This window comes from Cynocephalus volans, chromosome 12, assembly GCF_027409185.1.
Source record: "Cynocephalus volans isolate mCynVol1 chromosome 12, mCynVol1.pri, whole genome shotgun sequence".
NCBI lineage: Eukaryota > Metazoa > Chordata > Mammalia > Dermoptera > Cynocephalidae > Cynocephalus > Cynocephalus volans.
In genome coordinates, this window is record NC_084471.1 from 11,835,788 (window position 1) to 11,863,336 (window position 27,549).

A 27,549-nucleotide genomic window follows, 5' to 3' on the forward strand; every position below is an offset into this window, starting at 1 on the left:
TTCGTGCGCCGGCGCCTGTTATGGTAGCAGTTAGCACAGTGGATTGTAATCGCCTATTTACCTCTCTGCCTCCACCATTAGCCCCCATCCAGAAAGAAGATCTCCTGGTTTTCTGAGCCCATGACAAACTGCATTGCTATCTCTCAGAACAATTCTTTGCACAGCTTGGATCCAAGATCATCCCTGCAACCAACCCCTTCCAGAAATTACTGAGGACTCATAACCGTAGGCCTCTCAGGAAGTTAAAGATGAAAAGACCTGTCTCTGCTCTTTGTAAATATTAGAAGGGAAAATTATGGGGAAGAATTCTTTGCCCTTTATAAGGGGAGGGGGGAGAACATCAAAGGGGACTAACATTTAAGGAGCATTCACTGTAATGTGGGATAAAGCAAGTGAGTAATTGTGTGATATTCTAATTCCGTCATTCCCAGTTTTGCTGAGAACCAATATTCTCAGCATGAGAGAAAGGAAATTCAGATGTTAAACTGGAAGAGATGAAGTTAAGATCCTCTAGTCCTGATTTTGAATTGGTTCTGAGTTGAGGATGAATTTTGTGTTTAAAAACAGTTTCCTGAGGAACAGCGGGGGACAGCTAGAGCGGGGAGGGGAGGGAATGACGGAAGGAATTACAAAGAGACCCGAAGAAACTTTTGGGGGTGGTGGATATCTTCACTGTCTTGGTTGGGTTGAAGGCTTCATAGCTATACACCATATACACACTTTAAATATATACAGTTTCTCATATGTCAATTATATCTCAATAAAGCTGTTGTTTTTTAAAAAATATATACACATATTTCTTAACCGTGTCCATTGAAATGATCTGGCAGTAAAGACCGATCCAGTAGCAATGACCCAGACTGTGGTCTTGAAATACTATTTGCACTAAAGGTTCCAGGGATCCTCGAGGAAATGATTAGTTCCTGGTCTAGGGCAGGAAAATCATGACATGGACCTGGAACATCTTATCATCCTAGACAGCAAGGAAGCTACCAAAGACAAGGGGCCTGCCAGAAAAACTCAGGAACCAACCGAGAGAGGACCACATTAGCTAAAAGATGGGACCATTTGAGCATCTACAGTAACAATAATTGCCATAGACGGAGGAACGTCAAACATGTTTTCAACCATAAGTTCATATGGTTACTTCAAAAAACCAAATTGGTCACTATTAAAGGATACTAGGGAACCAGCTCGTTATTTTGTAAACTGTTAAATAAAGGGAACAAATCAGCATTTATCATGCCATTCCCATATGAACTATGTCGCCAGGTAATCGAATAGTAGATGAGGGGAAGTTTCTCTTTAGAAACATTCCATCTAATAAATTAAGAAAGAATGATAGAATTAAAATATCACCATTTGAATCTCAGTTGAAACAAACTTTTAAAAATATATGGTGTGGTGCTGATAACACCAAGGTCCAGGGTTCAGATCCCTGAACCTGCCAGGCACCCCGCCCTCCAAAAAAATTATATATACAGCATTTAGGAGACATTTGGATATTGGAATGCTGCCTGGATATTTGATATTAAAAATTATTATTATTTAGATGTGATAATGGTATTGTGATTATGTTTTTTAAGAGTCCTTATCTTTTAGAGATACATACTAAAACATTTACAGATGACATTATATGATATATGGGATTTGCATCCAAAAAATATGGGAGGAAGGAAGCAGATGGACATTTAGGTGAAACCAGATTGGCCATATGTTGAAACTTGTAGAATCTGGGTAACAGGAATATTATACTCTTCTACTTTTATATGTGTATTTGAAATTATCCATAATTTTTAAAACGGAAGGCATTTACTATGGACACGTCCGAGCACATTTTCCACTTTATTGTCTTCTTATTGTAACCCTGTGAATGAGGTACAATTTTACCCATTTTCAAACCGAGGCCCTTACTGGTTGAAGCCACCGTTACGGCTGGCATGGACTCTTACGGCATCTTCCTGGCATTCTCTTTGCCCTCTCTCCTTGCTTCTCCAGTCCATTTGCCACCCAGCAGCCCAAATACTTCTTGCATATTAACCCATTTAGTTCTCACAACGCACTACTGTTATTATTCTTGGTTTTCAGTTGAGGAAACTGAGGCACAGAGAGATTGATTTCCTCAAGACCACACAGCTAGCAAATGATTAAAGTGCGCTATAATTCTGGCTCCGTGGACACTCCTATGTGTGCTTACAGCATACTTCTTTAAATGGAAAATAAAATCACATATGAATATGATGGGCCTGCCACGTAGTGGTTTAGCTTATCAGTTAAGAGCATGGGCACTGGAGCCAGACTGTGAGCTGTGGGCAAGTCATTTAACCTCATGGCACCTCAGTTCTATCATGTGCAAATAGGGATAGTAAGTGTTCCTATCGCATGAGGTCTTTGGGGGGAGTGGAGGCACTTTGTGTGGAAAGCACTTAGGACAGTGCTTGACACGTGCTAGGTGCTGTACATGTCAGCTGTCATCATCATCATTAGGTGTCCAACAAATTTTGTTCCCTTTGGGCTCTCTCCTTTAATTCTAAAAGCTCCTTTCTTTCTAGTGCCTTTCACTCCGGCAGAACCACTTGCAGCTCCCCAAATAAGCCTCTGTGTTCCTCCTGCCTTTCCTACCCTGCCCAGCTGGCAAATCCCTACTGAGTCTTCCAGCCCCAAATTAAGGGTCATCACCTCTGGGAGACTCCCAGGGAGAGTTCTACTTGGTTCCCAGCTGCATGTCTAATCTCTCTTGTCTGACCCTGTGTGGTGATGATCTGTTTCTGTGTCTGACTTCCCTACTAGACTCATGAATTCTTGAGGGCAGCTACCTGATTTTATCCCCATATCCAGCGGAGAGCTGGGACTGAGCACTGCTTGATAAGTATTGGTGAAATAAACTGTCACAGGCATGCCTCTGTCGGGGCAGCAATGTGCTGAAGTTGGAAGTTTCTCAAATTTCGAAAAAAATCTCAATAAATGAGAAAGTCCAAAATGACTGTTTTACATATACATATATACACACACACAGAACAGTCATGTATATATATATATACACACACACACACACGCACACACACACACACATATACATATACATATATATATATACACAAAATATATATAAAATGTTAGTCTATGTGAAGGGTCTTCAAAAAAGTTCACAGAGGGCTGGCCGGTTAGCTCATTGTATCATCAAGGTCAATGTTTTAGATCCCTATACCGGTCAGCTGCCAAAAAAAAAAAAAAAAGCTGAAACAAAGAACAAAAAACCCACTACATCAAAAAGTTCATGGGGGGCCAGCCCGTGGCTCACTTGGGAGAGCGTGGTGCTGACAACACCGAGTCAAGGGTTAAGATCCCCTTCCGGTCATCTTTAAAAAAAAAAAAAAAGCGTTCATGAAAACGTTTGTATTATCTTTTCATTCTATTTTCCATGAACTTCTCAAAGTACCCTCACATGTTTACATATGTATGTATATATAAAAAATTATTTTGGGCTTTCCCATTTATTATGTATATTATATGTATATAATCTATTAATATATATCAAAAGTTTATATAAATGGTTTTCTGTAAAGGAAGTTTAAGCCAAACCAGAAATGTATCTGTGCCTAAATATTTGTATTTCTTTAAATCTTTTCCAAGTCATGTGTTCTTTCAAAGGTTATATGAAAAATGAAAATATATACTATTTAATTTCTATGTATAAAGTTATTGTGATTAAAAAAACTTAAAGCTTTACTTATTTATTTATTTACTGTTTTTTAACCCTGGAACTTCAAGTTAAGCATGAACAGGGAAACAATTCTACCACCCAGCAAGTACTATTGGTTTTTATTTTTTTAAGTTTATTTATTTATTAATATATTTTTTTACATTGTATAATGTTGTTGCAGAGCAGTTGGGGGAGGGGGAGAGGGAAAAGAGGGAAGGAAATAGGGTAGGAGAAGGAGGAAGGAGGAGCAGGGTTGAGGCCTGTGGCACCCCCCTCATTCCTGCAGGGTAGACCAGGGGGCTTCCAGTGGTGTCTTGGTCATTGCTGGGCTGGGTGCAGATGTCAGGAGGGTGTGGCAAAAGCTCTCACCCCCCGCCCCCCACTACCCCAGCTCGGGAGCTCAGGACACTTCTTGCGGCAACTCAGTGGTCTTTGCTGGGCTGGTTGCAAGTGTTGGGGGGCATGGCCGAGGCCCTCAGCTCCCCACCACCACAGCTTGGGAGAGCCTGGGGCACTTCCTGCTGTGGCTCAATGGTCATGGCTGGGCTGATTGTGTGTGTCTGGGGGCATGGCTGTGGCCCTCAGCCCTCCCTCCTCCCTGGCTTCATACATAGCCCAGGGGAATTCCGGTCCTTCTAGGTTTTATAGGTGTTCTTTGGTGATATAAGACCTTTACTAGTTGATATCAAATTTTGTGTCTGGTCTGTGGGTATTTCGTTTTGTCTTTCAGTTCTGTGTTGGATTATTTGCTGTTCTTACCACTTAAACTCTGCACTGGAACTAATTTGTTGTCCTTTGCTTACTTCTAAAATGGGGGAACTTCCTGTGGGGACCAGCACTTGAGCTCTGTGGTTGAGCTAAATTGTTGCTTTGCTGCTGATTCCCTGGGGAAGGCTTTTTGTGCAGTTCTGGTTTTAATGGTTGACTTTATAGGTACTTCCAGCTCTCATGAGATCTGGTACACCTGGGTTGTGTAGAAACTCTGGTCTGGGCCTGAGTCTTTTCAGCAAACTGCACCCTCTGCAGTTCTATACTCCTGACCAGTCTTCACTGATGATCCTACACTGATTGGGGGGCAGATCAGCTGTCCTTGCTGTGCCCCAGTATTCTCCCAGTGGGCCCATCTCCCCCACCGCCTGCACTCCGAATACTTCCCATGGGGCAGGCTGTGTACAGTCCCTTGTGATGACTCACCAGCCTCTGAGTGGCCTTTTTTTCAGTTGTTGTGGCTCCTTACTCTTATGTGGGTCCACAGGAACCCTATTAGTGGTCTTACTGGCCTGGGGGCCACCAAGGCCCTCTTCTACCCTGTAGCCTCCGAGCAACTTCATCTGAAGGACACAGCTGCAGCTTTTGCCGGTTCCTGCTCCGTGTGCTCAGCAGCTCCAGCCTGGAAGCGGCCGGGACTTGAAACAGTCAGAGCAGTTCTTTTTCTCTCATCGTGGTTTCTCCTGCCTTCATGCCCTCTGTAGGTCTCTCCTCCTCTTCCCCTGAGCTCTAGTGGCTCCAGCTTGGATGTTGTTGCTTTTTTTTTGTTTTAAAGATGACTGGTAAGCGGATCTTAACCCTTGACTGAGTGTTGTCAGCAACACCAGTGAGCCAACCGACCATCCCTATATGGGATCCGAACCCATGGCCTTGGTGCTATCATACTCTCCCAAGTGAGCCACAGGCCAGCCCTGTTGTTGCTTTTTAATAGTTGTAAATTGGTTGATTTGTGGGAGACAGTGATGCTGGGGACCATCTATTCTGCCATCTTGACCAGAATCCTACACCAGGTGCTATTGTAACTCTGCTGTTTTATTCATTTTCTGTTTCTATAAGTCATGTTTTTGCTCTGACATTTCATTTATCCAGATTCTGGATAGATTTATGTAGAACTTGCACAGAGTATGAATTTTTTGTAGAACAACTTTTAAGTAGGTAGACAGAAATTGGTATTATGTGAGCAAAAACAGGACATCTAACCACCTAGCCATGGTGACTTGGATCATGGTTAAACAAAATATTATATTTATGAAATCAAAAAGGTACAAGAAAATAAGAGATGGTGAAAAACAAAGGCAGACTACGACTGAAGTGAATTTCACAGTCAATCATAACACTTAGGTTAGAATGACCTGTTTGTTTATGGGTCTGCCTCTCCCAAAGACTGTGGCTTTCCACGGCACAGACTTGCCTTAGTCACTTTTCTATCTGTGTGCTTAGCACAGTACACACCATTTTTCCTTCAATGCATTTTCCATAATTCTATTTATATTGTTCTTTGTATAATTCTTCATATAAAGTCTGCCTTCCCTGCTGGATTGTAAGCTTAGTGAGAGCTGTGAAATAACCAACGCCTCCTTTGCTGGTGAATGGGAATGGGTACAACCAAATATTTCCATGAGCCTTAAACATTTATCAAGAGCCCTAAAAGTGTCCACACCCTTTGAGTCAATTATTACACTTCTGGAAATCTACTCTAAGAAAAGTAATCCTAAATAGGAAGTAAGCCATACAAAAAGATGCTTACATCAATATGTAATGCCAGATAATAGGGAAATTGTTAAGTTAACAATACAGACATCCTATGTAATTTTATGCAGCCATTTAAAATTATGCTTAAGAAGACATGGAAAAATGTGTATTAGACAAGTGCAAAAGTAGGAATTGAATATATATTAAATATATGTACATAAATATATATAACAAAACTGTTTTTGTTTGTTTTTATTCTTTTTCTACTGTTCTGGTGAATTTTTTTGTTTGTTTGTTTCCTGAAAATCCATAGGAAACCCCATTAAGTTAATACAAATGCACACATTGTAGAATGATTAGTGTCTTTTGGAATATCCCCCCTGCCTGAGGCAATAAGTATAACATTTGATATAAACTAGAAGTGTAATAAGAAAAAAGGGCATTACAAGATTGATGAAACTAGAATACTGAGGAAAATAAAAAGAAGATTGGAGAGAAAGTTTAAACTGTAAGAGATGTTTTACTAGTCAGTCATTCATTCTACAAATACATACTAAGTTCCAGCTAAGCCCACTCTGCTAAATTAGTACTTGTTCCATTCCCTCTTACCACCTGACTAACCAAACACCCATGGGTCTCAGCCTAAATGCTATGTCCCCCCTCACCCCCAAACTGGATAAGGTGCACCTTCCACGTGTTCCCATAGCACCCTGTATTTATTCTTGTAACTGGAGGAGAATGAGGTTAAGAATTTGCAGTCATTTTAAACCTTCTTTATGTAGCTAGGAGAGCAGCCACTAAAAGCTATAGGACTCAGCAATAGGCTACAAGAGCCTTATTCTTAAAAGAGCAAGCACGATTTTGAAATGGAGATAAAGAAATGGAATACGGCTCTTTGTAATATTGTGAAGCACTGACTTCATTACATGAGAGACGGCCATGTGATAGTGAGGTGAGAAAAACATTTTTCTTCTATGGGTTCAGACCATACTGTCTGAGAAGTAATGTTTGTCTTTTAGGGGTATCTGGGGGGTGGTCCAACACTTTCTTACTGGAAACTTGGAATAACATTTCACATTGGTGGGAAAATCTCAGAGTGGAGCAAAGCTTGTTAGCCCTAAATTTCCTGGACCACAGAGAGAAACAAACCCCAGCTTCTACCTCTCCCAGACTATTCTAGGCCCTTAGGCTATCACCAGTCATCAGTGAGTGTCCTCTTGAAGGTTCCTGGGGGCTACTCAGCACTCAGAATAGTAACTGGCACAAACTAGGCACTCAATAAATATTTGCTGATTAATTATAAATAGAATATTATTTTAAATAAAATTACTGAACACACTGTGTAGTGAAGAAGAATGTATCCTGTGATTATACCAACCTCTTTTTAAGCATGTGGCTAAGTCCCCCAAAGTCAGTAGAGATTCACACGGCAGAAGTTAGAAGAAAACATTTTTCCCAAAATGTCATGAGAGCAGGAAAACCAAGTTAGGAGCTAGAATGTCTCTATAAGAGACACTCCTATGAAGAATTTAACTTCTTTAAAAGATTTCCCCTTGGGCTGTGGGAAAATTTGCATTTGGTGAACAATTTAAAATTCTACTGGACTCACAAAAGTCCTCCTGAACATATGCAGCCAAAGTTTTCACGTCCCAACCACTCTAGTCCCCTAGGATGGTAGGTCCAACTTGTTTGGGGTAGTAATTTAAAATGTAAATCAATTCTTTGGAGGCAAAATGAAAGTTCAGAACTTAATACAGAGATGATAAAATTATTCGTGACAGTTAGGAATAATATGTGTATATTTATATTTAAAGTTAGGGCCTCCCGTGGCTCACTCGGGAAAGTGCGGTGCTGATAACACCAAGGCCACGGGTTCGGATCCCATATAGGGATGGCCGGTTTGCTCACTGGCTGAGCATGGTGCTGACAACACCAAGTCAAGGGTTAAGATCCCCTTACCAGTCATCTTTTAAGAAAAAAAAAAAAAATATATATATATATATATATATAAATATATATATATTTAAAGTTAATGTATTGGTTAAGAGAAATTGTCAAATTAAGGATCTAACGAATTGGTCTTGTGATTCCAAATTAAAATATTAGTTGATTAACTGAAGGTAGATTAGGTATTTTTAGTTGAAAGGTATAAGATAATTTAACAAAATTACAGAATATCTATGAGGACTCAAGATCACTATATTTGTAAGTTAAATTAGTTAGACTTCAATAGAGTGGTTTAAGTACTTTGAAAGTTTGGCTGGTCTGGTCAAGCAACAGAAGAAATTCAAATATACTAAAGTTAATACAGCCATTTAAATGCACAGAATTTAATTAGTCATAAATGGGCATTTTATTAAAGGCTTAAGGAGAGCTAAATTTTAAAATGTGTTACTTTAGGGCCGACCCATGGCTCACCTGGGAGAGCGTGGTGCTGATAACACCAAGTCAAGGGTTAAGATCCCCTTACCAGTCATCAGTAAAAAAAAAAAAGTATTACTTTAATAAATTGAATGTTAATTTTTTAAAAACTGTTCTAACATACACTCATATTTTCCTTTATACATTGCAATGTTTCAGAAAAATCTGATGTTTCTTTCAGCTTTGAGTGATAATATGGAGAATCGAAGGGGAGGAACCATGGTCTGCCTCAATCTCTCCAATGACGTCTGTGGAGAAAGAGCTGCATGTCCTCTTGAGGGAACTGTATCTAGGAGTGTCAGGTGGCAGTGAGATGAGAAATGACCCAGAGGCATAACTGGCAGTAGGCAGTGTTAAGAAGCTACTTCCCAGAACATTGTGGGAAGAATGTAAAATGAGTTTTTCTGTTTTCCAAAACATACTAGAAGAAGCTAATTCTTGATTGGGAGGCAGGGGTTGTTAAATATGTAGACAGATATTTTAATATATAGTTATTGATTGGTTAAGAGAATTTGTCAAATTCAAGGATCTAACAACCTGGTCATGTGATTCCAAATTAAAATACACAGTTGACTAATTGACTGTATATATTCTATATTATGTATTCTGACTGGCTCAGAGAAGAGACTGTTATTACTCACAGAGCATCTTAGCACTGGTTCTCCACGCCCCATGCCCTCACAGGGTGATACAATTAGGGCCAACTGTTCATATGTGCCTGCAGCAGGGTTTGTACCACAGGAAAAGAACTCCCAAAATATAAGAACTGGAGTTGAGATAGGGCAGCTGGTACTGGTATATCTGCCTCCCCTTTCCTTCTAAAGAGAGAGACGGAACTTTACTCTTTAATGTAAACAAATCCTCTGCTGGGAGAGGAGTGAAAAGTCCTTAAGTTTTTACAACCCTGAAATATAAGCAAATGTTTCTGGAGGAGAGGGGAAAGGTGTTTCTAATTTTTATTACATTTGGAATGTGAGCAAATGGCTCCAGGGAAGGTGTTTCTAAATCTCTCTCCAGAGCAATTCACTATCTCTAAATTCCAAAGCATATTTGTTATTCAATAATAAAGCCCATTGTATTAGTCCCTTTTTGTTGCCTATAACAAAATACATGGAATGGGGTGATTTGTAAAAATTGAAATTTATTGCTTACAGGTTCTGAGGATGGGAAGTCCAAAGTCCATCTGGTGGTGGTGACAGGGACCCAGGGGTCTCACATTGCAAGATGGTGGAAGCAGAGAGAGCAAGAGAGAGAGACTCTCCTCTCCTTTTAAAGCCCTCAGAACCATGCCCCTGACCACCACTTTTAATCCATTCACTACTGCATGGTCCTACAATCCAATCACCTCGTCAAGGCTCCACCTTTCAATTACCGTAACAGGATTTCCCATCCTCTTAACAGTCATCATGGGAGCTGTTTTTCTTTTTTTTTCTTCTTAATTTTATTTTGTCGATGTACAATGTGGTTGATTATTGTGGCTCATTACCGAAACCCCCGTCCCTCCTCCCTCTCCCCCCTCCCACCCAACAATGTCCTTTCTGTTTGCTTATCCTATCAACTTCAAGGAATTGTAGTTGTTATGTCTTCTTCCCCCCTCCCCCTGTTTTTTTTTTTGTGTGTGTGTGTGTGTGTGTGTGTGTGTGAATTTATTTATTTATTTTTAGCTCCCGCCAATAAGTGAGAACATGTGGTATTTCTCTTTCTGTGCCTGACTTGTTTCACTGAGTATAATTCTCTCAAGGTCCATCCATGTTGTTGCAAATGGCAGTATTTCATTCGTTTTTATAGCTGAGTAGTATTCCATTGTGTATATATACCACATTTGCCATATCCACTCAAACGATGATGGACATTTGCGCTGGTTCCAGCTCTTGGCTATTGTAAAGAGTGCTGTGATGAACACTGGGGAACAGGTATACCTTCGACTTGATGATTTCCATTCCTCTGGGTATATTCCCAGCAGTGGGATAGCTGGGTCATATGGCAGATCTATCTGCAATTGTTTAAGGAACCTCCATACCATTTTCCATAGAGGCTGCACCATTTTGCAGTCCCACCAACAATGTATGAGAGTTCCTTTTTCTCCGCAACCTCACCAGCATTTATTGTTCAGAGTCTTTTGGATTTTAGCCATCCTAACTGGGGTGAGATGGTATCTCATTGTAGTTTTGATTTGCATTTCCCAGATGCTGAGTGATGTTGAGCATTTTTTCATATGTCTGTTGGCCATTTGTATATCTTCCTTAGAGAAATGCCTACTTAGCTCTTTTGCCCATTTTTTAATTGGGTTGCTTGTTTTTTTCTTGTAAAGGTGTTTGAGTTCCTTGTATATTCTGGATATTAATCCTTTGTCAGATGTATATATTGCAAATATTTTTTCCCACTCTGTTGGTTGTCTTTTAACTCTGTTAATTGTTTCTTTTGCTGTGCAGAAGCTCTTTAGTTTGATATAATCCCATTTGTTTATTTTTCCTTTGGTTGCCCGTGCTTTTGGGGTCGTATTCATGAAGTCTGTGTCCAGTCCTATTTCCTAAAGTGTCTCTCCTATGTTTTCTTTAAGAAGTTTTATTGTTTCTGGGTGTATATTTAATTCTTTAATCCATTTTGAGTTGAGTTTAGTGCATGGTGAAAGGTATGGGTCTAGTTTCATTCTCCTGCATATGGATATCCAGTTCTCCCAGCACCATTTGCTAGAGGCAGTCTCTTCCTGGGGGCTGTTTCTAATACATAAAACTTGGGGAACACAATTCAAGCTTCAGGGAGTTTTGGGGGGACATAATTCAATCCACTACACCCATACTATGTAAAAAAGTGAAAATACTCATGGAGGATTGATTATCTTTTAATAGGGGTGATGGAGTTTGGATGTGTTGTCCCCTCCAAAACTCATGTCGAGGGCTGGCCCGTGGCTCACTCGGGAGAGTGTGGTGCTGATAACACCAAGGCCATGGGTTCGGATCCCATATAGGGATGGCCGGTTGCTCACTGGCTGAGCGTGGTGCTGACAAAACTCACGTCGAAATTTGATCTCCAATGTGGCAGTGTTGGAAACTGACTGAGTTATGGGGGCAGATCCCTCATGAATGGATTAATGCTCTCCCTGGGGGAGGAGGGATAGTGAGTGAGTTCTCATTCCATTAGTTCTCAGGAGAGCTGATTGTTTAAAGGACCCTGGCACCTCCTCTCCCCTCCCCTCCCTCCCTCCCTCTCTCTCTCTTGCTTCCTCTCACCATGTGATCTGCTTGTACCTGCAGGCTGTCTGCCGCTTTTCCACCATGAGTAGAAGCAACCTGAGGCCCATGCCAGATGCAGCTGTCCCAGAATTGTAAGCCAAATAAACCTCTTTTCCTTTATGAATTACCCAGTCTCAGGTATTTCTGTTATAGCAACACAAAACAGGCTAAAACATAGGCAGATCCACGATTATACATTTTCACAAGCTCTTACTGTAATTGCCCGTATATTTATCTATAGCCCCACTAGGGTTGGTGCCTTTGGTGTTGACTCTCTACTACCCAACACCTAGCACAGGTGCCTGACTGATAGTAGGAAATCAATAAATATTTTCTGAATGAATTAAATATGTTAATAGAAGATCTACCGCATTGAAATTATTTTTTTGTAATGAGCCTTCATTCTTTAATTCTCTACTAAAGTATTTCTCAAATTTGAGCTCTTCAAACTCCAAAAACATATATCCACAGGCACCAGTTTGAGGAAGCCCAGCTGCACGCACTGGAATCACGTGCCTCTTATTTGGTTATAAGGTGATTGTCCACAGAGGGGCAGTAAAGTGTAATGGTTTCAAATTCAGGTCTTAATCACAATTCTATTGCCTGTTTTTTGTCTTTTTTTTTTTCTTAGAATATCATAAAAATGACACAAAATTTAAAATTTTTATAGACAGATGTTGACTCCCTGAAGGATTTGAAAAATTTGGCAAGCTGTATTCTCCAGTCACTAATTAATACAAAAGCTCGAGCATGCCATGCTTTTTTTCTTGGATAAGAAAATAGCATTTTGCCATGTAGGATATATATTTTTCAATATAGTCATATTTATCAATCTTTTACAGCTTCTGAGTTTTGTGTCACACTTAAAAAGATTTTCTTATTATAAAATAATAAAAAATTGTTCCATGTTTTCTTCTAGTACATTTATTATTTTATGGTCCAGATTTAATTTTTCGATCCATCTGAAATTTATTTTGGTATAAGGAATGAAGTATGGTTCCAAAGCTCCAATTTTACTTTTCTTCTGGATGGCTACCTAGTTAGTCCGACACCATTCACCGAATTCATCATTTCCTCACTGATTTGAAATGTCACCTTGATCATATTCAGAATTTTTGTATATGAAAAACTAGGTTTTCTTGGACAGTGGGGGAGCCTGACTTGAGTGGAAAGTTTTTCATGTGCACTTTTTAACTACTCCAGGCCTTGTCGTTGTTGTTGTTTTAAAACACTTTAAAAGTTGCTTATAACCATCAATATGATACCCACTTCATGAATCTGTCATTACCAAGCTCATTTCAGTTTCTTGAAGTGTACTGCACACAACCTTCAAATATTATGAACATTCCTCTTTCCCAGCTGTCACTACACCAAACTACATATGTTATGTTCCCCTAAATCATCTTGCTGTGCTCTTTGCAGCTCTTCTATACACTGTTGATGTCTTCATGGAACAAGTTGCTCAAAAGTTACTATGATTATTTCAGGTGAGGCCTCAGTGAAAGCCTATCATCATTATGTAGTTCCTCCCCAAAATGGGCATTAATTTCCATTTAACAAAGACAGGCTATATTTCTGGAAAATAACAGATTTTGAAGCGCTGTGGCAGTTATTTGTTGGCTCTTTAAGCAATCCACCTGGGGGGGGGGAAGTCCTACAAAATGCCAACGGCTTTTGTGGGAATTTTTAGCTATTTTTTCCAGCAAAATGATTCAGACAGAAGAAAAAGGGTCGCTCTGTAGGAGGTCTTGAGCCCAAAGAACTTTTGCACAGATATTCATCCAAGAGACATCACAGCCTCCACCTCAACAGATGCTCTCTCAAACGTTTTATGACTCTCAACAGTCAGTCTCCATTTCAGGGGCGGAGGATGACGTGCTAGAGATGGCTCTGCTGGCATGAAGGCTGGCCTAAAACGTCTATTTAAAAGCTGAGCCAAAATATGTTTGGCCTCTGTGGTCTATTTAAAACCTCAAGAAGAAGAAAAATTACTCTCCATCCTGAATGGGCTTTGAGTGTCTCAATCACAGACAAGAGAGTGGCAAACGATGAGTCGTAGAGAAGAGAGGGAAACGGAACACTGGGGTAGGAGGAACAGACTGTACAGACAGCTGTGAAATACGTGGTGTGAAAACAAAAGCCTTGGGCGGGGAAAAAGACACCCGCCCCGCCCCCCCGCCGCCATATTCGACTTCCTAACCCGAGGGTCTTGATTAAGCATCGGCACGTCACCTCCCGCCCACCTCCGTTCAGTACCCCTCCCCGTCTCAAGGTCGGCCACATCAGTGCCGCCGCCTCACAGTCCCCTCCCCGACTTCGGCATCTCCCTCAGTGGTCCTGGACCCTCCCCATCGCCCTCAGTCCTCGCCCCGCCCCCATCAGTCCTCGCCCCGCCCCCATCAGTCCTCGCCCCGCCCCCTCGCCCTCAGCCACGGCCCCCGCCCTACCATGCCCCGGGTCCGCCCACTGCGCGCCCTCCACTCCCCGCCTCTCTGCCTTTGCCCCGCCCCCTCGCCCTGAGCGTCGCGGTCTGTGGGCCCCGCTTGCTTTACGCCCCTCGCCCCGCCTCCTCGCTCTGAGCCCCGCCCGGGGTCCAGCCCCTCCTCTTGGTCCTCGCCCCGCCCACGCCGAGCGCGCTCGCTCCTCCTTTGGCGCCAAACTCTGTGGTTGGCTACGCGGGGTTCGCCAGTATCCGCGTTCTGATTCCGAGTTAGAATCCTGTCAGCTGAGGACGGGAAAGCGCGGGCGGGGGACAAAAGAGATTCACCTTGAAAGTCTCGGGGAGACTGTGGGTACGAAGGGGGTGAGTGGCAAAAAGGGAAAACGTGTGAAGAATCTGAGGGGAAACTCGAGGTTGCGAGAACTAGCGCTCCGCTTTCTCGCCCATTTTGGTAACAGTTGGTGGTCGCTGCTGGGCCCTGGGCTAGTGACACTGTGCGTTCCGTCCCCACCGCCGGGAAGGAATCTCGGGGATCTCGAGCGATTTCCAGCCTCCTTATTTTAAGTCCTGAAGGGAACTTTTCGGCCTCGCCTCCTTCTTTCGAAGGATTCTGGTGTCGGGAGGGAGGCGTCGAGGGCGACCTGCCCACGCAACCCCCACCGTAAGGAGCAACAGCGGTCGCCTTAAACCTAGGTGCTTGGTGGCCCTAGTTTAGATTCAATTGTTCAATCCATCAATCGCTACTTGAGAAAGATGGGGAACAATCTTCGTTTTGTCACAGGGAGAAGAATTTTTTTTCCTTCGATAAGGACAGGCGATGTGGAATTTGGGGTGATCATGCATATAGGTAGCTATCTGAGGGACAGCATCCAGGAGAGCCCATTCAAACTGTGTCCTCGTTTGCCTCTGACACGTTGCTATTGGGAGATAACAGATGGTACCGACCATACCTCTGCCGTAGTAGTTTGTTCTCTGTTGAGCGCCAGCCTCTGTCTTTGGTATTAAATGAGGAAATGGAACAGACCAAGAAAAATGATTATTTGAACCATGTTTTATTGTAATGAATACAGTGATGCCTTGCAGCTTCCTGAGATTTTGAAACTTCTACAATGTTAAATCAAAGTGTCTGCTTATTAGCCCTAATATTATATTATAATGTTGGGTATCCACTATATTTTTAAATCCTAAAAAAAAAAAATCATGAAACTAGTAAATATGGTGAAACAAAGTATAGCTAATGTTCTATGAAACAAAAAGATGTATTTTACAAGCGCACCCATTCATAATCAGCAAGCAGGAAGGCATTCTCCATATATGAGAAAAATAAAATCTATTTATTAGGATAGACTAAGTTCAAGGGAGGATACAAGGAAAAATGATAAATGTCAAGTTTTTTAGAGTATTGTTAAACATGAAAGATTAATAGCAATATGCAATTCTGAATAATATTTCAAGGCAGTAATAAAGATATCATACAATCATGACTAATTGTGCAATAGGAAATCAGAAGATGATAAAAAGTGAGCAATGCTGAAGAGAAAAGAAACCATAGCCCCCCATCCCTCACATACACACAACCCATAAAAGAAATAATGCCACATGCTCAGCACAAAGATAGGCCAGCCCAGTCTTTCCAAACAAAATGTTTCTCTTATTGTCCTTCTGGTCCTTGGTGACTTTGAAATGAAATCAATGAGGATTCTGGGCAAAAGAATTTTTACTATATGATCTCTGACTACTTCTTTAATAATATTTTTTGTTTTCCCAGAGTTGATTATTGTTCTGCTGCTTACCTTTCAATATGAAGGAGGATCAAGTTGTGCTGGAAGAGCCAGGATTCCAAGATGAAGAGGTATGACTAGAATGTTGAAAGATAAGTAGACATTTAGTCATCCCACAAAAATCAAGTTCCTTCTCTGTTAGCTACTAGTTTTAGAAACTGAGAGTAGAAACAAGACAGTTATATGTTACAAATATGTAACATCTTGTTTGGCGAGGGGTGCTAAGATTAGCTACTTAGCAACTGGTATGAAAGTATTTTAATAACTTAACTGGTATGGCCGTTCTGGTACCTATGCACCTTGGTACCAAATAGCAGCCTAGTTCTAGAGGAAGGAGATCAAGGCCTGGAGGGGAAGAAGTTGGAAAAAACATATTTAAAATAAGTCAAATGTTGTTCCACTTCTTTGGGTAGAGGTATTAAAATTTTAAGGAGGACATGACAAAAGTAATTGGCTTCCCTGCCCTTTCATTATTAGTGCTTCTTCTAAGTACGTAAAAATGTGTTTGAAAAATATTACTGATCCTGCCTCAATCTGTCCAAAGAAGTGGAATTTGAGGCATTTTGGAGTGATTCATAGTATTGAATTAACTCTTTAAAAGATGTGAAACAGTTTGATAGGAAAAATCACAACTCCATTTTTTTCTTTTCTGTCTCCTTCAGGAATCTTTGTTTCAAGACATTGATCTGTTACAAAAACATGGAATTGTAAGTAGTTTTTCAATGCTGTGTTAAATTGTCCAAATCAGAGTTTCTCAGCATCAGCCTTATTGACATTTGGGGCTGGATAATTCTTTGTTGTGTGGGGCTGTCCTGTGCGTTGTAGGGTGTTTAGCAACATCCCTGGCCTCTACTTACTCACTGCATGCCAGTAGCACCCCTCCAGATGTGACAACTGACAACCAAAAATGTCTCCAGATATTGTCAAGCGTACACAGGGGGCAAAATTGCCCTTGGTTGAGAACCACTGATCCAATTGGAGGTGTCCAGAGCTTCCTCTGAACCCATTCCCCATCTCCTTATCTATCTACTGTCTACATCTACTATCTTCATTAACAGAAAATTTGGTTCTATATGTCAGGTGACTGGAGTAAATGATTTTGGAAGAAATCCAGACTTTGGGTAATAAAGTAGATGGATTTCTTGTTTGTTTGTTTTGTTTGTTTTGCTTTGCTTTTGGTGGCTGGCTAGTACAGAGATCAAACCCTGGACCTTGGTGTTATCAGCACGAAGCTCTAGCCAACTGAGCTGACCAGCCAGACCCAAACTCAATGGATTTCAGTAGCATTCAGTTGATAGTAAAACTCCACTGACATTATCTTTTGAAGCCCTCATATTTCATTTCTTTCAGTTGGTTTTACAAAATAGAAGAAAGAGAAAATCCTGGTCCTTTGGTGATATAGTTATTTGCATTCTCCAGGGGCAGAAGAAAAAATCTTTATAAATTTTAAAAGAGCATGTTGGTAATGAAGTTCTGTAGAAGGAAAGAGCTGAACTGAAGGGGTGAATGTATGATAAATTTGTTAGCTTTTCCACCAACAGACTTTTCTTTTGAATTCCTTGTTATATTGCCATGGTCTCACTAACATTCTTGGGAAATCAGGGTACAGCTAGAACATTTGGCAGCCTGCTGGGTATGTTCTACTCAGATATTTCCAGAACATTTGACTACATGGTGGGTGGGTTCCACCTGGTTGCTCATATAAAATTGGCATAATGGTGGAAGGAGATGGACACAAAAGCACATGACATAGTATGGGAGCCTTTCAGGCTGTCATTTTATCAATCTGCTGTGTCCATTTTTTTTATTTACAGAATGTGGCTGACATTAAGAAACTGAAGTCAGTAGGAATCTGTACCATCAAAGGGATACAAATGACAACAAGAAGAGCCCTATGCAATGTAAAAGGACTCTCAGAAGCCAAAGTGGACAAGATTAAAGAGGCAGCAAACAAACTTATTGTAAGCAAAATCTATTCTTTGCTGTTTTAGCTTAGAAGAGCATTTTGAGTCTTTGTTGTCTTTTTCATGATGAACACTAGAAATTAATGTGGGAATTCTGAGTCCCTGTAGATCACAATATATTATACTCTCCATGTTAACTTTTTATCACTTCACTTTCAAAGCAATGGCAATTAATTTCTGAAAGATTGAGGTAGGGGTTAAGGGACCTGAAACACTAATGAAGGTAATTATTTCTACCCAAACTTTTCTTTTTGTCTCCCTTTGTATTACTTCTTTGTAATTACTTTGTGTTACTTGGGGCTTTCTGTTTCTCTGCCCTTCCTTCTTTTTGTTTTTGTTTTTTTTATCTTCCACCTCCTTATTTTTGTCTTGTCTTCTCAAATGTTGTACCTATATAGGGCTGTTGGAAAGCACTTGGTTCCAAAGAAGTTGCTCTCTCCTGGTGCAGACCAATTGATAAGAGAGCATTGGGTTAGAAAAAGACTAACAGTGGTTGAGTCTACATGTGTGCAGTTGAAATAGTTATGACCAAGAATATTCTCACTGAGGCAGTTGAGCTAATATAACCCGTACCTCTTACCTGGACCCACACACTGTGAGGGACCCATGCAGCTGCCAGACTGCTAGGCAAAAGCATATATGCCTTTGACCCAAGCTTTTGTGTAGAGCTTTTGGGGACCACTAGAGGTACTAGCTTTGGAAATAGGAGTATGCAGAAAGGTAGTAACCAAGTCTTCCTCTTTGCAGAAGAGCTATCCTCTCCATTTCTCCATTGGTAGGTGAGGGTCTCATTCCCAGTGAGTCGAGAAGCTCTCTTTACCAACAGCCATGTGGTTTCCTTCTTCAGAGGCAGTCAAGGCAGAAGAGTAATGCAAGTGGTAGTGAGTCCTAAACTTGGAGAGGACCCAACTGAACTACTGTGAACCGAGCTCAATTGCTCTAGTTTCTGGGTACAATCAAGCAGTTGCACCCACAGGTGAATTCCACAACTGCCAGGGTGTCTAACAAAGACCAGGAGCAATACCCAGGGTTTGGGATACTGCTACTTTATAGCTCTTAGACATCAGTCTTTTCTTTGGAAATGAAATCTTGTTATCAATGAAAAGAACCGCTCTCCTTCTCAAGCACCCATAAGAGTCTCATCATTTCTTAGCTAAAGTTGCTTATTCTTAAAAAGAGAGAAAGATATTGAGAGAGACAGAATGAGAGAAAGAAAGGAAGTTAATTTCTTAGTACAGTGATTCTAAAAATTGATGTGTATCAGAATCACCTGGAGTGGCTAATAATGCAGAGGCCCAGGCTCACTGAAGTAGGCTAGGGTCTGGGCTTGCCCATCCCCCTGCTCCTCCAAGTTCTCTTAAGTTTGAGAACCACTGTCATAGTATAAAACAACAGAGAGGGAAACATATTAGACTACATCGGGGCCCATTTTCACTAGTTTTGCCCCTGCATCAGCTGTATTTTATTAATTCAGCAAATAAGTAGTATATCTATCATGTGAAAAATACGAAGATACTTCAAAAAGTTCATGGAAAAATAGAATTAAAAGATAATATCTTGGTTAAAGCATGGTGTTATAACAACAAGATCAAGGGTTCAGAGCCCCATACTGGCCAGCTATGGAAAAAAAAAAAAAAAAAAAAAGATAATGCAAATCTTTCTATGATCCGCTGAATGAAAGCAACTGAATCATTCAGTAAAATACAATTCTGTTTTATGCCATAAAGATATCTCATTTAATCTTCTTGGCTACCTTATAAAAGAGAAGCTCTTATTATCCTCGTTTGACCCAAAAGAGGGAGCAGAAGTACAGCAAGATATTAAGTAGTTTACCCCATTTCATACAACTAAAGAGGATCAGAGACATATTTTGAACCTATGTAGGGTGGCTTCAAAGCCTGTGTTCTTCAGAAATAAATAAATAAAAGAAATTAGGGACTGGCCAGTTAGCTCAATAGGTTAGAGCACAGCCTTGTAACACAAAAGTCAAGGGTTTGGATCCTTGTACTGTCACAAAAAAAAAAAAAAAAAAAGGCCTGTGCCCTTAACCATGATCTTGTACTGCTTTCAAAGACACATAAACTATTTCTTATACAAATGATCACCTTGGTAATTGAGCATATAGTTTTTGGCAGCATTTGAAATTAAAACCATCAGATACCTTTTTTGAACCTTTCCTTTTATCTTTCTGTAGGAACCAGGATTCTTGACTGCATTTGAATATAGTGAAAAGAGGAAGATGGTTTTCCATATCACCACTGGGAGCCAGGAATTTGAGTGCGTATCTCATATTTTTTATAACCACCAAGCAAAATCTTTGGAATACCATGTTTCTTTTCCTCTATCTGGTTGTTATTTCTACTCTAAATACTAGAAATAGCTGCTTCTTTTGAAGTAGCTTGTTTTTTTGTTTGTTTGTTTGTTTGTTTTAATGTAAACTGAAGCAATTTCCAGACTGCTTATAGGAACAGGATTAAATTTCTTACAAGAAATTCAGACCCAAAATATAAGTAGTTTCTGAATCAGCCTGTATTGATCTACAAACCATTTTTAAAAAATCAGTTAACTCCATACTGGCCAGCTGCCAAATAATAATAATAATAATTATTATTATTATAATGATGAAATTTAAAAAATAAAAATAGAAATAAAAATTGGTTAAACTTTTTATTTCCTCTTTGTTGTTGATGAAGAAAATTTTATTTCACCACAAATCAATTATTACAGTGAATATCTTATTTATTTGGCACCTGGCCGGTATGGGGATCCGAACCCATGACCTTGGTGTTATAAGGCTGCACCCTAACCAGCTGAGCTAACTGACCAGCTCCTTAGGGTGAATATTTTAGAAGAAATAATCCAGTGTTGTTTTTTCTCTTCAGCAGGAACAATTTTAACATATCTTTTTATTTACTATCTTATGATTCCTAAGACATATCATCATCTTTCCAGTAGGAAGAATTAGTATTCATAAGTTAGAGTGGTGGCCAAGAGCAATTAGAACAAAAATAGTATTTCCTTAAAGTATTGCTCAAAACCTTGGTCTCATAAGATACCCCAAGAAAAAAAAGAATTTTATGGTCAGTCATATAACTTCCACCTGTAGGTCTAATAAGCAGATCAGACTTCACAGGTCGAAACCAAACTTCTTTTTTTTTTTGGCAGCTGGCACATACAGGTGTCAAACCCTGGACCTTGGTGTTACCAGCACCATGCTCCAACCAATTGAACCAGCCAACCCCTTAGCACCTTTTCCCCCTCTCACACCCTAACTCTAATCCATTAACAAATCCTGTCTTCTCCACCACTCAGTTTCTTCAACAAATAAATTACAAGGGGAGAAAAAAAGAGGTGCAGTCAGGGAGAAGACCTACAGATTAAAAGAGACTTAAAAGACATCAGCTAATCACAGTGTATGGATCTTATGTGGACCCTGATTCAAACATACTGTAAAAAATAAGACATATATGAGACAGCTGGAAAATTGAACACTTACTAGATAGTTGATATTGAGTTACTAATTTTTTAGGTGTGATAGTGGTAATGTAGTTATGTTAAAAATGAGAGCTCTCATACTGAAATATTTAGTATGAAATGATATTTTGTCTAGTAAATGCTTAAAATAATATGGGAATTGATGGAAGCGGTTGGAGGTTAAATGAAAAAAGATTGACCCTGAATTGATAGTTGATAATCATTGAAGCCAAGTGACAGGTACGTGATGGTTCATTATGCAATTTTTTTGAGGTTGGCCAGTTAGCTCAGTTGATTAGAGGTCATAGGTTTGGATCCTCATACCAGCCAGCCACCAAAAAAAAAACACCTCATTATACCATTTTTTGTTAAAAGTTAATATATATATTCTTTTTATGTGTAAGTGTACAGAGAGAGAGTGGAAATATGAATTCAACTATTTCTTACCACCTCTACTGTTACCTCACTGGTCTAACCCCCACCTGTTATTATCTCCTCTGAATTATTATAACTTTTAACCAACCTCCCCTCCTTCAGACCTTGTACTTACTGCTTGTTCTTCACACAAGAGCCAGAATGATCCTTTTAAAACATAGATCAGAAACATGACACTTCTTTGCTCAAAACACCCTAATGACTTCCCATCTCACTCAGAGAAAAAACCAAAATCCTCTCCAATCTCTAATCTAATCTCATCTTTTACTCTCCTTCTTTTTTATATACCTGCCACACTGGCCTCTTTACTATTTCTAGAACATGTCAGATACACTCCTGCATCAAGGCCTTTGCATGTGACGTTCTCTCTGCCTGGAATACTCTTTACTCACTTATCTTACATGGCTTGCTATCATCTCTTACAGGTCTTTACTAAAATATAGACTTCTCAATGAGGCCTTCTCTGATTACTTTATTTGAAAATGTAAACTCCCCATCTTCATCCTCTGAATTCCTAATCCCCTTTCCCAGTCCTATTTTTAGCCATACCATTTAATAACATCTGACATACCACAGATTTTACTTATTTTTATTGTCTGATATCCCACTAGAATTTAAGCTCCATGAAGTGAAGAATATCTATCTCTTTTGTTCTCTGCTTTATCCCAAGTGCACAGAACAATCTCTGGCACAAATGAGGTGCTCAATAAATAGTTATTGAATGACTGAATGAATGAATAAATAAATAATGAATGAAATAAGTTTGGGAAGTACAGTATACTATATACTTTTCTTGGAGATTCACAAAGTACACTAGCCTAGTAAAGGCACTGTGAAATCCTGCAGTGAAACAAAAATACCTGTTTAACCCAGAATTGCCCCAAACTTTTAATTCACGGAAACTTTTTTTCAAGGCTAAGGAAGAATCCTTGGGAAATCCTATTCCAAGGCAAATTGATCAAATTGTAACAAAACACTTGATTCAAATGACAACTTGGTATTCTCCAGTTGCTCTCCTACATTGCTTAAGAACCACTGGGCTAGAAAAATTATTAGTGTTATTGTGAGTTTTCTGGTGTCCTTGATGTTTGCTTTTGGGCACATAAAAGATCACTCAGGAGCTAAGTTTTTTAAAATTATTATTTAATTTATTAAAATGTTACACATTTTTCCCTAAGCTTTAAGTCCACTTATAAATCTAGCAGATTTTAGGAGGGCTTTCATAATGTGGTTAACTAAATTCCCTTAAACATTTTAAATTATATTTATACATTTAGTACATTGTATTCCTTTTAGGAACTTGGTCTATTTATTAACAAGCAAAATTGCAAAATTTTGGCAATTACCTAAATCTCTTTTGTAAATCTAATAAATTTAGAAATATAATGAGTCTTAGACACTCTTAAGTGTTCAAATACTGTTTATAAACTTATTTATCAACTTAAAAAAGCAAGTTTATATCATTTAATCAGTCAGAGGCTAATCTGTTATTATAAAAAGGGCAAATTCTCATAAGCTTTGAAAATTCATATTTGAAATACCAAATATGCACAGATTATTGCCAAATTTTATATGAAAATAGTAACCTGTGGGTTTGATTTGTGTCTCTATTTTTAAATCTCCCTAGATTTATTTTATTTTATTTTTTGCAGCTGGACTGTGTGGGAGATCCAAACCCGTGACCTTGGAAAATCGCCCTACATTTGATCTTAGCCAAAAGGCCAAGAAGCGATTGGAAAACCACCCTAGATTTAAAAACACTATTCTTGCAATTAATTCTAAATTTTCTGAGTTTCACAAAGGAAACAATTATATTATCCCAAATAATTTGGGGTAGCCTTTGTGGTAAATTTTGGGGTTACCTTTTCAGCTGATTGAGATTGCACATCAATCAGAAATTTTGTATGGGATTTTCCAGAGCTGTAGCCTTTCAGAGTGATTTTTCTCAAGATGGAAAGGGACAAGTAACGCTCTCTTTAATAGTTGCCAGGACTATAGGATCTCTGAGTGCATGCCCTCCAAATGGGGTGATCTCTCAGTCCCTAGATTCAAATTATGCAGGTCAGTATGTAGATTTTTCTTTGACTCATTGAAATCTGCAGCCCTCACTAAGTTTGCGGTAACTTCCAAACATTGCTTCATTTACATTTAAATTGCTCTCTTAAACTATGTAAATATAAATCTAATGGATTATCCATTCTCTTAAGGCTTTGTCTAATCTATAATCACATCCCAAAAGTCATGCTAATAGAAACTACAAAGGTTTTTAAAGTGCTTCTAAGTCTTAACGCAGTTAACACAATTAATATTTGTTATATTTAATTAATGAATGAGATCATGACTTGAATTTAGGTCTTTTCATATAAAGAACATTAAAGGTACTAAAACACTGGGTTACCAATTAAATGTGTGCTGTCATCTGAACCTTTGACTTTGGTGTTACAACACCATTCTCTAACCAACTGAGTTAACTGGCCAGCCCTAACATCTTTGAACAGTTTCTATTTTGATGTGTTCTTTATAAAATTTGGTTTATGAGAGATAAGCCAACCATGGTGACAATCACTGTATTCTCCTCATATCTATTTTTAATATGTTTCTCAGCATATTAGAAGTTGAATATTCGGTCGGCTTTTAGAAACAGTCCTACCACAATATGAAAAACACAACTAGAGATCATTTTTATTAACTGCAGTTCAATTCTAAGGAATAGTGAGACCTAAGGCTTTACTAACCCATCTAGTCTTGATACTCAGAAGCAACAACAGCAGGGCTCATAAATTGTTTTGTTGATCCACCTACCCATACACAGTAGAACCTGTGATCTGAACAGGTGGAGTGCCATTTGTTCAGCCAAGAATTCCTGTTCATGTCGTATGACAGACAGATGGTAGATTAGGATAGATAGATATGATACTAATGATACAAATTCTTTCTCCTTTCTTGATATCTCTATTTCTGTTCCTGTTCCTGATATTTTCTTTCTATTTCCAGTAAGTTGCTAGGAGGTGGAATTGAAAGCATGGCAATCACAGAAGCTTTTGGAGGTCAGTAGAACCTTAATAGTTTGTTACATGAAATAACATGGGTGTGTATATTTTATATGTAATAATACACACATACCTGTAATTAAATAAACCACCAGTAGTGAATTGTGCTTCCAAAATAGAACTTATGAAGAAATCCCGATGATCATAATACAGGATCATTCAAATTGCAATGAAAATATATACCAACATTAACATGTGTCTTATTGACATTTTTCATCCTTTTATTTGTGGTTTCTATAGAAGAATAGAATTTTCTTCTATTCCTTCAAAAGGTAATTATTTGAATAATGAGGCTGATTTTATTTCTAATCAATGCATGTTCCATGAACATAGAGATTGAATTCTCTTCCTTGATTATGTCCTCTATTTTCTTTCAAACAATTCATGCATAGCTGTATTATATATCATATCTGACAATTCCAGTATTTGCGGTCCTTTGGAAACTAAATCTGTTTTCTTCTTGTTATTATTATTTTTTTCTGTTGACTTGGAGAACTTAATCTGGTTTTCATTATTTCTTTTAACTAATTCTTAGTGGCTTACCTTCTTGTGTGTTTATCAATATTTATGAGCTTATTGCTTGATTTAATCTATGAGAATTCAATGGATCTAAATGGGTGAGTAGGGAAGTTTTCCTCCAGAGAGAAGATGCTTGTGCTGGTAGCTAGGGGATGCCATCAGTCTCAGACTACTTCAGTTCCCCTTGAGGATCTCAGTTCATTGGGGGAACCTCAGGATCTCCTTTCTGTGGTGGGGTCTTGAACTTTCATTTATGACTGTTCCTAAGGAAATTTTGGTTTACATTAACTTTTATCTAAAGGACAATTCTGTGAAAAAAATACTTAAATTTTTTTTACTATTGGTATTCATACTTGCAGAATCCATTTGTGACAGAAGAGATACTTTATGAGTGAGATTTGATAGAGAAGAAAACAGTAATATTCTGAAGCCGTGTTTTATTCTTTATGAAAAAATATAAAATTAACTATGCATGTTTTAAATTATTTTTTCTTTATTGCACAGAATTTCGTACTGGAAAAACCCAGCTCTCTCATACCCTCTGTGGTAAGGATAAATAACAACAATAACAATAGCAATAATAAATAATCATAGCTATTACTTATTAAACATCTACTGTGTGGCTGATACTTTACATAATCTCATGTAATCTGATCATACTTGCATGGAAACAAAAACTCAGGGAGATTAAGTAAGTTGCCCATGGTTGCACAGATACCAGAGCTAGTATTTGTGTGATGCTTAATACGATGTATGTACTGCACTATAAATACCTGAATGGAAAAAGGGAGAAGGTAAATGAGTATATGAGTGTGTTGGTGAAAAGAGGGGTCCACTTTTGCAATTTTTCCTATTCCATTTTTTCTATATCTTTTTTACAAGAATGACACAAAATCTATTGAGGCCTAGAATTCTTTACTTTCCATGCAGTAAGGTTGGCTCTAAGACTTAAATTTTTCTAAAACAGAATAAGCAAAGATATCTCCTTTTTCACAAAGACAGAGTACTACTCTGCACCTCTTTGACCTAAGTAGAAGGAGCATGGCAAAGTGGTTAAGAAGGAGGTTCTGGAATCAAATTGTCTGACTCTAGTCTTGACTCTACAATTAATAGCAATGGGACCCTGGGTAAGTTGCTTCACCTCTCTAATTTTCCCCATCTATTAAATAGAAATAATGATAGTGCCAAATCTTAAGGTTTTTTTTTTTTTTTTTTGGTGACTGGCCTATACAGGGATCCGAACCCTTGACCTTAGTGTTATCAACACTGCTTTCTAATCAATTGAGCTAACCAGCCTGCCCCTTAGGATTGTTTTGAAAATTAAATGAAATAATGCACTTACCTGGTATAAAATAGCTCCTTGGTGTTAACTACTATTACATAAAAAGTTAATGCATTTTTAAAATTTGCCATACATTAATTGAAATGCAACTTAAATTAATTATATAACATAAATATATCTGTGATTATTACTTGTAGAAAGAAAATTAGTAATATTTAAATTCTACTTCCATTCTTTGGAAGAATTAACTTTCATGAATATCTCTCATTGTGAGAGATATTGACATTCTTTGTTGAATGACTACTATGGTGGCAGAACACTTAAAATTTCACCACTGGTTAAGTATTATGAAAATATATTATTAAGTATTAAGTATTATGAAAATATATTATGAAAATATATTATAAACTAAAGGATCATGATTCTTTGGTAATTCACCAAATAGTTGTAACCAGCATAAATCCCATGTTTATTTACATATTCATTTGTACAAAGTTTATTCACTCCTATTAATATTAATTTTTTAATTGCTCCCTAGTGACAGCTCAACTTCCAGGAGCCGGTGGCTACCCAGGAGGAAAGATTATCTTCATTGATACAGAAAATACTTTGTATCTTTTTAGAAACAAATTGCGAACATAATAGTGTGACATAGTAACATTACTACAAAACAGGTTGTTTACAATATATCTTTTTTGGGGAGGGAGGGAGCAGCTTGCCAGCACAGGGGTCCAAACCCTTGACCTTGGTGTTACAAGGTGGTGCTCTAACCAAGTGAGCTAACCAG

General features: G+C 38.8%; 1 protein-coding gene across 2 annotated transcripts in view; it reads left to right on the forward strand.

Moving 5' to 3' along the window:
* The first annotated feature begins 16,058 nt into the window (after positions 1-16,058).
* The window catches only part of DMC1 (DNA meiotic recombinase 1), a 34,411-nt gene continuing 22,920 nt past the window's right edge, over positions 16,059-27,549 (forward strand). Inside the window, exons 1-7 of one of the 2 annotated variants that reach the window (XM_063075999.1) lie at positions 16,059-16,109; positions 16,701-16,745; positions 17,853-17,999; positions 20,197-20,279; positions 24,906-24,958; positions 25,985-26,026; positions 27,301-27,373. In XM_063075999.1, the coding sequence (XP_062932069.1) occupies positions 16,059-16,109; positions 16,701-16,745; positions 17,853-17,999; positions 20,197-20,279; positions 24,906-24,958; positions 25,985-26,026; positions 27,301-27,373 (494 nt within the window). The remainder of the gene's footprint in view (positions 16,110-16,700; positions 16,746-17,852; positions 18,000-20,196; positions 20,280-24,905; positions 24,959-25,984; positions 26,027-27,300; positions 27,374-27,549) is intronic. The other variant, XM_063076000.1, reaches the window with a different exon arrangement.